The following is a 15647-nucleotide window of genomic DNA, read 5'->3' on the forward strand; positions in this document are numbered from 1 at the left end:
ACCACTTTCCTTTGCTTCTAGCGCCTTCTCGTTCGCTGTATAGCGTTTTGAGCGTATAAAGAGCACAGGTGTGTAAGGGGACACAGGATGAATGGCAACTAGTTTTGTTATTGTACTTTTGATGAAAAGTGACTTTCTAGACATAAAATGTCACTTTTTTCACCTTATCATACTTTTTCATCAACTTTTGCATTTTAATGTAAACAATCATATTTCGTAATATTTTGGGTCAGAAACATTTCATAGTACTATATTATGTCTAAATATGTGAAAAGAATCAAATTGGAGTAGGTCGGGCAACTGATTATATGAGTTTGTTAGAAAAACCACTTTCCTTTGCTCCTAGCGCCTTCTCGTTCGCTGTATAGCGTTTTCAGCGTATAAAGAGCACAGGTGTGTAAAGGGACACAGGATGAATGGGAACTAGTTTTGTTATTGTACTTTTGATGAAAAGTGACTTTCTAACCATAAAATGTCACTTTTTTCACCTGATCATACTTTTTCATCAACTTTTGCATTTTAATGTAAACAATTATATTTATTATATATTGGATACTGTATATTCGAGTAGGTCGGGCAATTGATTATATGAGTTTGTTAGAAAAACCTTCTGAAGCGCTGTATAGTTGTATAAAGTATGATAAGTTGTAAAAAGTGCCATTTGAAGGTCAGAAAGTCACTTTCCATCAAAAGTACCATAACAAAACTTGTTCCCATTCATCCTGTGTGTCCATGCACACTGGTGCTCTTTATACGCTCAGAACGCTATACAGTGCTTCAGAAGGCGCTAGGAGCAAAGGAAAGTGGTTTTTCTAACAAACTCATATAATCAATTGCCCGACGTAGTCCAATATGATTTTTTCACATAGTTAGACATAATATAGTACTATGAAATGTTTCTGACCTAAAATATTACGAAATTATCCAAAAGCCTATGTGAAAATCCTATTGGGTTTTTGTCGTGGGAACCGGTGTGATGATAACTTCCCGGTTCCGGTACAGAATGACGTCGTCCCTGCAACTCTCTATTGGGTCATTTGGCTGCGTCTCTCCTCCTGTAAACACGCTTATTGACTTTTCTGCATTCGCCTGAATTGTTTTCATTTGGTTGCATATTGTGATATTTGATGCATATTTTCATTTGGTTGATGGCCTTTTTATTTTTACTTATCCTATATGTTGGATACAATTTTATTTATATCTTGCTTCTACAAGATGATGCACTTTAAGGACCAGTCTAATTTAATGCAAAGATTTGTACATTAGCAGGAATGTAGCACGACATGGAGGTGAAAGCAGCGGTCTGTTTATTTAAATGTGAAAGTGCAATCAAAATATGTTGGCCCTAAAATTAATGAATAATCGTGATCTAAATATTGATCAAAATAATCATGATAATCATTTTGGCCATAATCATGCAGCCCTAGGTGTAATAGTCTGTGAGGTCACAAAGGAACCCAGGGTAACTTGTAAGCAACTAAAGGCCTCTCTCACATTGGCTAATGTTAATGTTCATGAGTTCACCATCAGGAGAACACTGAACAACAATGGTGTGAATGGCAGGGTTGCAAGGAGAAACCCACTGCTCTCCAAAAAGAACACTGCTGCCTGTCTGCAGTTTGCTAAAGATCACATGGACAAGCCAGAAGGATATTGGAGAAATGGTAAGTCGTCTGCACTTATGTAGCACTTTTTTAAACCTTAGCGGTTCCAAAGCGCTTTTACACTGTGTCACATTCACCCACTCACACGCAAGCGCTAAATTGCCATCGGGAGCAACTTGCGGTTCAGTGTCTTGCCCAAGGACACTTCGGCATGTGGAGTCATGTGGGCTGAGAATCGAACCGCCAGCCCTGATTAGTGGACAGATGAGACCAAAATGTGTGAAAATTGTTGTTTTAGGTCATATTTATGCAGATATATAGAAAATTCTAAAGGGTTCACAAACTTTGAAGCACCACTGTGTACACACACACTCTCACTCCCTCTCTCTCCATACATACACATAAGCCCTGAAGCCAAATTTATATGCATTGAAATACTGGTTTTAAATGGGCAGAATGACTCAAACAGTCAGACATACTTGGGTGTTAAAAATATCAGAAGCATGCGTATCACTTTTGCCTCTAGCTTTTGTCACAATGAAGTCATAGAAGCTGTGGTGCTGGAAGAAAAAAAAAAGTGAGTAGTGAGTAACAGTGAAAGTTGCTTACAGTGAGAATGGTGCAGTGAAAGTTTTTTTAAATTAATGATTTAGGACTACAATTATCAGTATACAATTTATATTTATATGTATAAGTGTGTGTGTGTGTGTATTTATATGTATATATATATATATATATATATATATATATATATATATATATATATACATATATATATATATATATATATATATATATATATATATATATATATATATATATACACACACTCTGCATACTTACATGTATACACACACACACACACACACACACACACACACACTCTTTGAAGATGATGTAAGCTACTGAAAAAAAAACATATGACCTTTCTTTGACCACAAGACCATTTGAATCTGTTCCAAAATCTAGTTAGTTCATCTGCTGGTTCCAATGATAAAAATTCCATATAAATCCTACAAACATTCCACCACTTGTTGAACCACATATTGCGGTAATAAGAATCTCGGACAGTTGGACGGACAGACGCATAAACAGCCTTAAAACATAATGCCTCTACCACTCAATGGTGGAGGCACAAAAAGAACTCCGCTACATTCTTAGAAATTTTGAACCATTGGAACAAATGTCAGAAGTACTTTACTTTGTCACAAAGCAGCTTTACAAAACCTTGTGAGCAAGCTGATGGAGGATTGTTGGATGATTAAAAACAAAAAGCATGTGATGTCAGAAGGTTATTTAAAAGTGTGTTCAGAAACCAGATACCTGTGGTTAAAGGAAAAAAGCAAGCATTTTTAAAAACACTGCTCAAAGCCTCATTAATAATGTTTATAATTGGTTTTACCATAATCATCATCACTGTGTAATTCGGGCCTTATTTTAGGGATTCATTCTGTGTTTGACTGCTCTTACATGGGGGATGATCAAGTCCTCCTTAATGTACATGAGCTGCTCCACTCTAGCAGACCTGTGGGGCACGAATACAATAATAATACTTAACAACGCAAAATCAATTAACAGATCCACAAAACAATTCAATCAGAATGTACATAGTATTGTTTAACAAATTTTTACTTTGTACGTATAGACATGACCAAAAATGTATTCATAAGCATAAACAAAGACATGTACACAAAACCTAAACTGATAATGAAAATATATTAATATATACACTATTCATTCCCAACATTAGAACTTTGTTGCAAAGCTGTTGGTGGCAATTACAGTTTTCCCATGTATAGGGCAAGATATTATTATTATTATTATTATTATTATTATTATTATTATTATTATTATTATTACTATTATGATTATATACAGTGGTGCTTGAAAGTTTGTGAATATAGAATTTTCTACATTTCTGCATAGATATGAACTAAAACATCAGATCTTCACAGAAGTCCTAAAAGTAGATAAAGAGAATCCAATTAAACAAATAAGACAAAAATATTATATGTGGTGATTTATTTATCTAGGAAAATAATCCAATATTACATATGTGATTCGCAAAAGTGACCCTTTGTTTTCAGTATCTGATGTGACCCTCTTGAGCAGCAATAACTGCACCTAAACATTTCTGATAACTGTTGATCAGTAATGCACATGAATTTAAGCCCATTCCTCAGTACAGAACAGCCTCAACTCTGGGATGTTGGTGTGTTTCCTCACATGAACTGTTTGCTTCAGGTTCTTCCACAACATTTCTATTGGATTAAGGTTAGAACATTGAATTAGCCATTCCAGAACACTTTCTCTTCAGATTCAGTTCATGGACAGATGTCCTGACATTTTCCTTTAGAATTTGCTGGTATACTTCATTGTTCCATCAATGATGGCAAGTAGTCCAGGCCCAGATGCAGCAAGAACAGGCCCAAACCATGATACTACCACCACCATGTTTCACACAGGGGATAAGGTTCTTATGTTGGAATGCACTGTTTTCCTTTCTCCAAACATGCTTTTCAGTTACACCAAAAAGCTCTATTTTGGTCTCATCCATTCACAAAACATTTTTCCAATAGCATTCTGGCTTCTCCACATGGTCTTTAGCAAACTGCAGATGGGCAGCAATGTTCTTTTTGGAGAGCAGCGGCTTTCTCCTTGCAACCCTGCCATGCACAACATTGTGGTTCAATGTTCTCCTGATGGTGGACTCATGAACATTAGCCAATGTGAGAGAGGCCTTTAGTTGCTTAGAAGTTACCCTGAGTTCTTTTTTGACCTCAATGACTATAGCACATTTTGCTCTTGGAGTGATCTTTGTTTCTTGACCACTCCTGGGGAGGATAACGATGGACTTAAATTTCCTCCATCTGTCTGACTGTGGACTGGAGGAGACCAAACTCTTTAGAGTTGGTTTTGTAACCTTTCACAGCCTGATGAGCATCAACAACTCTTTTTCTGAGGTCCTCAAAAATATCCTCTGTTCGTGCCATGATACACTTCCACAAACATGTCGTGAAGATCAGACATTGATAGATCTCTGTTATTTAAAAAAACAAAACAGGGCGCTCACTCATATCTGAATTTCATCCCATTGATTCAGAAAACCTGACTCTAATTTCACCTTCAAATATATGTGTGTGTGTGTGTGTGTATATATATATATATATATATATATACACATACCTACATTATCTCACAAAAGTGAGTACACCCCTCACATTTTTGTAAATATTTGATTATATCTTTTCATGTGACAACACTGAAGAAATGACACTTTGCTAAAATGTAAAGTAGTGTGTACATTTGCTGTCCCCTCAAGATAACTCAACACACAGCCATTAATGTCTAAACCGCTGGCAAGAAAAGTGAGTACACCCCTAAGTGAAAATGTCAAAATTGGGCCCAATTAGCCATTTTCCCTCCCCGGTGTCATGTGACTTGTTAGTATTACAAGGTTTCAGGTGTGAATGGGGAGCAGGTATGTTAAATTTGGTGTCATCGCTCTCACACTCCCTCATATTGGTCACTGGAAGTTCAATATGGCACCTTATGGCAAAGAACTCTCTGAGGATCTGAAAAAAAGAATTGTTGCTCTACTATAAAGATGGCCTAGGCTATAAGAAGATTGGCAAGACCCTGACACTGAGCTGCAGCACGGTGGCCAAGACCATATCAGGTTTAACAGGACATGTTCCACTCAGAACAGGCCTCACCATGGTCAACCAAAAAAGTTGAGTTCACGTTCTCAGCGTCATATCCAGAGGTTGTCGTTGGGAAATAGATGTATGAGTGCTGCCAGCATTGCTGCAGAAGTTGAAGGGGTGGGGGGTCAGCCTGTCAGTGCTCAGACCATACGGCACACACCACATCAAATTGGTCTGCATGGCTGTCGTCCCAGAAGGAAGCCTCTTGTAAAGATGACGCACAAGAAAGCCTGCAAACAGTTTGCTGAAGACAAGCAGACTAAGGACATGGATTACTGGAACCATGTCCTGTGGTCTGATGAGACCAAGATAAACTTATTTGTTTATCTTTTTTTTTTTTTTGAGTCCTTTTGAGGGGACAGCAAATTTACACTGTTACACAAGCTGTACACTCACTACTTTACATTGACGCAAAGTGTCATTTCTTCAGTGTTGTCACATTAAAATGTATAATCAAATATTTACAAAAATGTGAGGGGTGTACTCACTTTTGTGAGTTAATGTATATATAGCTGCAAGCAGTGATGAAATCCATGTGATTAGCCACCAGTACCAAACATACAGGTAAAGTATCATCTAAATGACTCATTGGATGCAGAACATGTCAATTAATGAGTCTTTATTGGTATTACAGTACTTTATTACAGTAGAGCACAATGAAATTGTTTTCTTCGCATACCCCAGCATATCAGGAAGCTGGGGTCAGAGCGCAGGGTCAGCCATAATACAGCACCCCTGGAAACGACAGGGTTAAGGGCCTTGCTCAAGGGCGCAACAGTGGCAGCTTGGCAGTGCTGGGGCTTGAACCACCAACCTTCTGATCAGTAACACAGAGTCTTAACCGCTAGTTAACCGCTGGTGAAACTGTTCAAGATATCAAAATTCCCTTTGCAATTTAGCATCTGCAATGTCTTTGCATAATGTTGACCAAGTTTGGTTACAATCACATGAATCCCATAGGATATATATGCACAACTGCAGAGCCAGCAATTTTCAAAAAATCTGCATTAAATCCAAAATGACTGACTTTCTGTTGGGTGGAGTTAATGACTCATTTTGAAAGTTGTCCAGCTTGACGAGAGCAGTAAATGTACAGAGTTTGGTGACTATAGGTAAAACTGACCCCACAACTTTAGTCAAAAGGGGGCGTTGCAGAACCCTTCCTCCATGCCCATATCTTAGCTTTTGCCTACTCCTAATGACCAACAACTCTGATAGGTGTGCTCACTTTCATGAAATATGAAGTATGCTAAGGGCCTCAAAAACACCAGAAATGAGAATTAATGTTTGATACGTAACCACAGCAACACTAGATAAGAACCAAAAATCCTTTTAACAATTTTACATTAGCTGTGTCTTGACATTATTCTGACCAAGTTTAAGTTGATCTGGGTAAAGATAAGAGGATTATTGTAAAATCTGTTGTAAATCACACACTTACTGCTGCCAGTTATCTTGCCAAGACTGTGACTCACAATAGCCAATGCATGTGATCAATCCCCAGTACTAAACTTATAGCTCAAGTTTCATCTAACCACTTCCTGTTTGGCGGAGATAACGATTCTGAAAGTTGCTTGGGTCGATGAGAACATGTCTACTGAGTTTCGTACATATACGCACTAGTATGCACGATATATGCACCAAGTTTATGTACCATGTAAAAGAGGGCATTGCAGAGCCCCTCCACCAAGCCAATGTTTGTGCCCTAAATATAGCTGCAAGCAGCAATGACGGGTCCAATCACTACAGTGCCATCACCACCTTGTGGCTGTATGAAAACTATGCATAGTGAAGCGAGTGCTGTAGAGTAACTTTTTTTGTGCTGATGTGTTAAGTTAAGCCCAAGTCTAAGGCTTTACAACAACTTCAATGTCCAAAAATACAGCTCGTATTTAGTGATATAATGCATAAAGAAGATGAGACATGTTGTTATCTTTACTAGGCCTTAATTAACTGTAGTGAAGTAATATGTAGTGTGCACATGCATTTAAGGGGGTGCAACATAGCTCTGTTAATGTGCTTTTCTCCTAGTTTTTGATTTGATTTGACTTACAATGTAACACAGGGGTCGAGAACCTAAGGCTCTTTCAGTGATTGCCTATAGCCCAACTGAGTTTTTTTGGCTAAAAACAACCATGAAAGCTAGCGTGTCAATTCAATTAAAACTCCACATATTTTAAAAAAATTACATAACACATAATCGGTGCCGTTTGCCATGTAGGCACCAACCAATCGTGATGTTGCACAACAAGTTCAAACTACACTGGACAATGTGGAGCAGAACGGAAATTTCCTGGTCTAATTCATAAATTGGGTGAAAACTACATAGTCTCTTTTCAGTTTTTAAACAAAAGTGCAATTGCTAAATGAAAAAAAAAAAAAGACTACGAGAACCGATCCTTCCAGTACAAACGGACAGACAAATTTGCATATTTGGAAGTCGCATTAATGGTAAGTAGTTTTCAATTCACTCTTACTTACATACTGAATCTTGTATTGATTTACCATTTGAAGAAACTATCATAGTTGATAAGATCAGTGGTTTTCAAAGTGTGGGCTGCCAGGGGGCCTCAACAATTTGGTCGGAGCCACCAAGCCAATCTTTCCCACTAGTATGTTTTCTCTTACTCACTCTCAGACAACCACACACACACACACACACACACACACACACACACACACACACACACACACACACACAATAAACTCCTAATGTAATGTAAAGATGTAATATGTCATTATTAATAAAAAAGGGGGATATATTCAGAAATCTGTATTTTTAATGTAACCTTTAATGTAACAGCTACGCAAAGATTAAGTGTAATTTAACCTGCATTTAAGTGGGAAAATTTAAGAGGACTATTGCAAAGTCTGTTGTATGTGCCACACTTCCTGACTTGTTTAAGCTCTTTTTCAGTTTATCAGCAATCAGTGTTCTTGCCTTAACTCTCTGAAGTCTTTTCTCAGAACCTCCAGGGCTCTTTGGAGAAACTGCTCAATAGAATCGCCCTTCTTCATCTAGAGTAAGAGGTATGAAGTCACACAAACACAGAAGTATGTAAATAGCCAATTCTTTTCTTTTTGCTATACACAGACAACATTTGGGTTTGAGATCAAAAGATGAACATGATCAAAAGATAAACACGAAAGATCAGAATTTCAGCTTTTATTTCCCTGATATCCACATCTAGCTCTGTTAAACAACTTAGAACATTGCGACCTTTAGTGACCTCTAGAGTAGCCAATTTTGAGGTGAGCAAAAGTATAGGAACAGACAGTCTTAAAGTAAATAACACTTAATATTTGATTGCATATCCCTTACTTGCATTAAGGCCAACCCATTGACATCACCAACTGTTGTTTTCTTCATTTGTGATGCAATCAGGTGCGAGTAAGGCCCTATTTTATTAATAGAACAGTAATCCATCAGAGTCTGATCTTCACAACACTTTGTGGAAGTGTAACATGGAAAGAAGATTTCTGAGGACCTCAGAAAAAGAGTTGTTGATGCTCATCAGGCTGGAAAAGGTTACAAATCCATCTCTAAAGAATTTGGACTCCTCCAGTCCACAGTCAGACAGATGGAGGAAATTTAAGACCATCGTTACCCTTTCCCAGTAATGATCGAGAAACAAAGATCACTCCAAGAGCAAGACGTGTAATAGTCCACGAGGTCACAAAGGAGCCCAGGGTAACTTTTATGCACATTAACATTGGCTAACGTTAATGAGCCTACCAGCAGCAGAACACCGAACATCAATGGTGTGCATGGCAGCATTCCAAGGAGAAAGCCACTGCTCTCCAAAAAGAACACAGATGCCCCTCTGCAGTTCATGTGGACAAGCCAGAAGGCTACTGGAAAAAATGTTTTGTGGATAAATAAGACCAAAATATATTTTTTTTAGTTTAAATGAGAAGGGTTATGTTTGGAGAAAGGAAAACACTGCATTCTAGCCTAAGAACCTTATCCCATTTCTGAAACATGCTAGTGGTAGTATCATGGTTTGAGCCTGACTTGCCATCATTGATGAAACAATGAATTCTGAATTAAACCAGCAAATTCTAAAGGAAAATATCACTATACTGAATCGTACGTATTGTACCAATAGCCGAGCAGTAGGTAATGCCATGGTATGCAATTTCAGACACAGCCATGGTTTGGGAATGCATGGTTGCTTCTGGAATAGGCTCACTAATCTTTATTGATGATGTGACTCATGATGGTAGCAGCAGAATGCATAACAGTTTAGTGATGCCAGTGGGTTGCCGGCTTGGAGCAGTTATTGCATGCAAGGGACATGCAACCAAATATTAAGTTGTGCAAGTTGGGGTGTGCTCAAGTGCTGGTTTGTGAATGGAGGGCAGAGCCAGAGAAGGTGAGTGGTGAGGAATGCACACCTGTGGGGAATTCTATTAATTAATGTTGCGTTGCAGTGAGGAGATGCGAGGATAAAAAGCGGAGAAACGAGAGCCGAGAGTTGCCTTTTGAGTTGTCCAGACCTGCCTCCAGTTTCCTAATTTCTGCCTAAATAATATTGAATGTACCATAAGTGTTATATACTTTATTTTAAGACATCTATTCCAATACTTTCGCTTACCTAAAAATTAGGTGGTCTGCCAAAGGTGCCCTTTTCTAGGTTGTTTAGCATATATAGATGTAAATATCAGGAACTGGAAGCTGAAACTCTGATCTATCGTGTCATATTCATCTTTTGATCTCAAACGCAAATGTCTTCAGTGTATAGTAAAAACAGGAGAATTGCCTTTGCCGTTCCAGTAGTTTCAAAAGGGGACTGTATGTACCATCAAATCCAGAATATTGTGCATATAGGAAGAAAAATAAAAAAATAAATATCTGTTTGTTCTAATATCAATGTGTGACGCCTACTGTGTCTGATTATACTGTACAAAACAGGACACAATTCACAGGTTCACAGGTTACTCATACTCATACAGGCTTGAGGCCTGTAACAAATGCAATAAATAACAAATTAAGTTTTAATGGGAGAAAAGAACAATATTTTGCTGTTATAAGGCCGTCATTGTCGATACCTTGACTGTTTTCCGGTGTCCAGCTCCATCCCAGTAACTGAAATTGATCTCAATTTCTTCACCTGAATAGGAAAAAAAAGTCAAATTTAAGTACATTTTGTTAAGTTTATTCAGTCTGTTAGCAACTCGTTTTTATTTCACCTACTCAGCATAGTCGAGTTCTGACACTTTTTGTGCCTCAGAGTTAAGATTATTACACTAGTACATTATTATTCAGGTGTATGCTCCATACATATGAGTCAAAAATACTAGTTACTGGTAAAGTCAGGAGAAGAATGGATCCTGCTCCTTCTAGGGTGAACTACTGCTTTTTTTTCTCTCTTACCAGTTACTTGGTCTTGAATCTCTTCATGAGATCCAAGGGACCCACCCACCAAAATTCTCATAAGGTTATCAGAGTTCGTGCTTACCCTGGCTCAGGAATAACATAACAGATTTCAGTCAGATGATAAGGATTCGGAATTCGGAATTCGATGGAGTAGGACGCAAAGTTGGAGGCTCCTGATGATTTCGATTAAAATTGTAATTAATTTGCGCTTTTCGGTCATACAATATGTTTTGACTTATTCTACTTTGTTTCCTTGTTTGCAATTTTAACTTTGTGGTACGTTAAAATGTCTGGAAAGAACACGAAAACACGTAGTAGCATTCAGACACGACTGAGGCCAAGTGTGCACGCCGCGAGTGAGTCCCCTTCTCCCTCTGTATCCGTGTCGCCGAGCAGTGACCCTGACTTTGTCGCACTCAGGCTTGAGTTGCTGGCTTTACTGAGGAAGGACATCGCCGATATTTTAAAAAAGGAGCTCCAGAAGCTCCAGGAGACTCTCGGGGGTGCGCTGTCTACTATCCAGATAGACCTGCAGGCCGTGAAAACACAGCTGGCTAGTGATAAAGTTTCTACCGAGGCTACATATGGTACTGAAACACTGAAACACTGAAAGGCAACACTGAAAGGTACTGTGGTGGAAATGGAGCACGCTCTCTCCGGTTGCACCGATGACATAGTTCACATGAAGACTACTATCGAGTCTCTCACTGCGACTGTGACTCAATTAGAGAATAAATGTGAGGATTTGGAGTCGAGGTCACGGCGGAATAACGTTAGGATAGTGGGAGTTCCAGAGGGCACTGACACCTGTACAAGCGCTGCCGTAGCGGCCTTGTTAAAAGAAGAGTTTGGTCTGGAGAAGGAGCCGGTTTTGCACCGATCCCACCGGACCCTTCAGCCGAGGCCCAAGCCTCGTGAACAACCATGAGCTATTGTGTGCAGATTCCACTATCACAGTGACTGTGTTGACAGTTTATGTCGTGCGAGAGAGATCCAGCGGATTAAAGCGTGGGATCTGACCATCTCCATTTTCCCTGATTACACAGCCAAGACAGCCCGGGCCCGGGACGCATTTAATGAGGTTCAGCGTCAACTCCGTGATATTGAGGGCACTCGCTATGGAATACTTCACCCGGCTCGGCTTCGCATTACATATAACGGTGTTCAGAAGGACTTTATTTCAGTGGAGGAAGCAGGAGACTATGTTAAACTCTTGATATCGGGTTGAACTGCATCACCTACACAGCGGAGTCTTTTTCGCTCTTCTTTTATTTTTATTTTTTGCACTTGGCCTTCCAGTGCTACAGAATTCGGATTCTTATTGAAGATATTGTCGTTGCATTACTCCACCTAGATTTTGTGGACTTACTCCTCTTAAAATGTACTTCTGTATTAATGTGTTTCTCTGTTTTGATGCTCTGACCGGGTTAGAGTTTCTGTTTATTTAATTTTATTAGTGTTATCTCCTCGGCTTTTTGTGCTACACTGTTATATTATTTTGAGGAAAATAATGAATTTAATCCATTTTGGAATAAGGCTGTAAAATAACACAATGTGGGAAAAGTGAAGCGCTATGAATACTTTCCGGATGCACTGTATCACGATGTAAAACATATAATTTCCTGTTGCCAGCAGGTGGCGCTATGACTATAACTGAATATTGACATGTAGTTGTCTTCAGGCCAGAATTCGTATCAAACGTGAAGTTTGGTAGAGATTGAACATTGTATGTCTGAGTTATAACAACTTCCTATTTCATGGTGAAACATTGAAATTTGTCAGACATCCTCAGTTTAACATCAACAAAGCCTTTAGATTAGACTGACCAAATAGGTTTGCTCAGATGAAATCTCTAGAAGTACGAGGCCAGGAAATGGCTAAATCTGAGCAAGAATGGCAGAGAAATATAAAAATGGCTGACTTCGTGTTGTGTTTAGGATAAGGCTCTGAGACTTTTTTTTGTACATTTTAACATGTTACATATGCTTACAGATTTTCTTACATGTAGGTGAAATGCAGTACAAGGGCTGCTTTTTTGAAATTTTGTAGATGGCACTGTCAAGCCATTTTGCCACACTTAATTCGTTTAATGAGTTTTCGAGCATGTTTAGGCATGTTCAAAAATGTGATTCATTTTATACAGAATTTTGTCAGGCTACCATGGACACGCCCTGCAAGGAAAACCCAAAAGCTTCTCAATTGAACATGGGCAAGGCCTTTGGATTAGACTGACCGACTATGATGTTGATCTGATTAAATCTCTGGTAAAAGTTTGTTAGAGTACGAGGCTGTTGCCAGTAGGTGGCGCTATGACTATAACTAAATATTGGCATGTAGATGTCTTCAGGCTGGGACTGTTATCAAACGTGTGTTTGGGGCAAAGTTTGGAGCAGATCGGACATTGTATGTTTGAGTTATAACAACTTCCTGTTTCATGGCAAAACATCGAACTTTGTGAGATCGCCATGCAGCGAAAACTCAAAAGCTTTGCAATTTTGCATCGTCAAGGCTTTCATATGAGACTGACTGAATGTTGATCCGATGAAATCCTAGGAGGAGTTCGTTAAATTACGAGGTCTGGAAATGGCAAAAACGGAGCAAAAATCAAAGAGAAAAATCAAAATGTCTGAATTTAGGGCATGGATTCAAGAGACTTTTTTTGTACGTATTGGCATGTTACATGTGTATCAAATTCCATACGTGTAGGTAGCACGAGGCACACATCGTTGAAATTTTGTCGGTGGAGCTATTTCGTGGAGCATTTTCCCACACTCAGTTCTGGAACCCCTATCAGATGTAAATTTCCACCGGTTCTAACATGTGTGTAAAAAAACCACGATTCATTTGGGAAAAGAATAATAATAATGAGGGGCTCCCCTGTCACAGGGGGACGTAAGGCCCTTGCATGTTGTAGCCAGAGCAAACTGGCAAACATATCTCAGTTTTAAAGCATGGTGCTAATATTGATTTGTGTTGACAGTTGAGTGAGTGATTGTCTTGACTTTATTCTGGACAAGTTTGAAGTAATTCAGGTAAAATTTCTCCACCCTAATTCCTCCATCTGCGGATTAATAAAGTATAATCTTAAAAATGGGAGTGCTATTCCAAAGTATGTAAAAAGGGCCACACTTCCTGCTGCCAGTTGGTGGCACTATAACGTAGCACCGCAATAGTCACATCCCTGTGTTCAGCCTCCAATACCAAATATTAAACTCAATTTTGACCTAAATCACACAATGCAAACCATAGATGAGAGCTCTCCCTATATCTCATTCTTATGCCATAAGTTTATCGCCTTGCCATGGCAACACAGTTCAATATATGAAAAATCAGTTCGCAATTTAGCATCTTCACTGTCTTGGCCTTGTTTGGTGCCTGTCACATAAATCCCCTAGGAGGAGTATTTCAAAATCCAGAGCATGCATTTTTTTTCAAACAAACCAAATGGCCGACTTTCTGTTGGGCGGAACTAATACAAGCCAATAGGAAAAATGTCTGTCATGATGAGAACAATGTCCCCGCCAAAACTTGTGATAATCAAACTGTGTGGCAACCGCAGCGATAGACTCATTCGGAACTGTCAAACACAGCAGGAAAATTTCTAAATCCTACATTCCATCCAACATGGCTGGCTTCCTGTTGGGTGGAGTCAAGTAAAACCAAGTGAACTAACTATCTTACATGATGAGATCAATAACCATACCAAATCTTTTGCACCTCTGACCAACTTCATCCCAACCATTGAGTGCATTTGGTGGCCCTGTAGAGCTCCTCAATCACACACGTACATTTTTGATTTTATGCAGGTCTGATGTGTGTGCCAAGTTTCGTGAGTTTTCACACATGACAAATGCCTTAAAACGGGTGAATGTGTTAAAAAAAAATACTAATAATAATAATTGTGAAAAACATTCCAAAAACAAAAGGGCTTTAGCACCTCTGGTGCAGGCTGAGGCCCTAATAAACGGAGCAGATCCAGTGGGGCTTCACACCATCGGTGCTTGGGCCCTAATCAATAGATTTTCAAGTATTAAGGTCTGCATAAGAGAAATATGAGGAAATGCAAGAACTGAGCCTGAGTTTTCATAAAACTTAGAAGTATCAATGAATTAAAGACACCCAACTGTTTGTTGTACAAGGTTTTCACACAAATGAAACTAGATCCAAAACCAAATTTATCTAAAGTTTTGACAAAACTAAGCAACACTTTTTCAAGAAAACAAATACGAATTAAATAAAAATGACTCTGTTGCTCATACTGTAGTTCCTTTCAACACATTTAGTACAGATTGACTTATACAGTTGTGGAAGAGTACTAACTCATAATCATAATATTGATGCATTATCTGGTGTCACGCAGAAGAGAATCAGTTCCCTTTTGACTCTGGTTTTTCTCAAGGTTTTTTCCTCAGGTCATCTCAATGAGTTTTTTTTTCTTGCTACTGTCACCTCTTTTCATTTAGGGATGAATCTAAATCCATATCTGGATTTCTGTCAAGCTGCTTTGTGACAATGTCCACTGTTAAACGTGCTATTGCCTTGTACTCAACCCCATCAGATTCATGTGGATTACACATGACACACATTGTTCCAGACAGTATTTTTTGCTACAAACCAATATGCTCTTGCAGTAAATTTTCAAGTAAACAGTCACTACTCATGATTTGTCAGCAGATCTTTAAACACAAATTTAAAAACTGAAAAATGCTGTCTGCAAGTATTCTAAGAAACAACCTATTAAATATACACACACCTTAATATCAGTATGCAAGTGATGTAACTTTTTTCTTTTTGCCTTTCAGGACAACATTGTGAAATCCAACATTGATAAAAAGTTCTCTGCTCACTATGATGATTTTGAGCAAGAGCTTATGTCACGCACTGTGGGTAAGCAAGCTTCAGAGTTAAATCCTCCATTTTAAGACATTCCTGTACTGTTTTCCTTATTTTATATTG

The 15647-nt window shown here is 38.6% G+C and overlaps 1 protein-coding gene across 1 annotated transcript in view; it reads left to right on the forward strand.

Moving 5' to 3' along the window:
* The first annotated feature begins 15356 nt into the window (after window positions 1-15356).
* LOC128610659 (protein FAM50A-like) overlaps window positions 15357-15647 on the forward strand; it is a 116078-nt gene continuing 115787 nt past the window's right edge. Inside the window, exon 1 of the mRNA XM_053630076.1 lies at window positions 15357-15578. Coding sequence (XP_053486051.1) covers window positions 15563-15578 — 16 coding nt within the window. The 5' untranslated portion in view covers window positions 15357-15562. The remainder of the gene's footprint in view (window positions 15579-15647) is intronic.

Source organism: Ictalurus furcatus, chromosome 7 (assembly GCF_023375685.1).
Source record: "Ictalurus furcatus strain D&B chromosome 7, Billie_1.0, whole genome shotgun sequence".
Classification (NCBI taxonomy): Eukaryota; Metazoa; Chordata; class Actinopteri; order Siluriformes; family Ictaluridae; genus Ictalurus; species Ictalurus furcatus.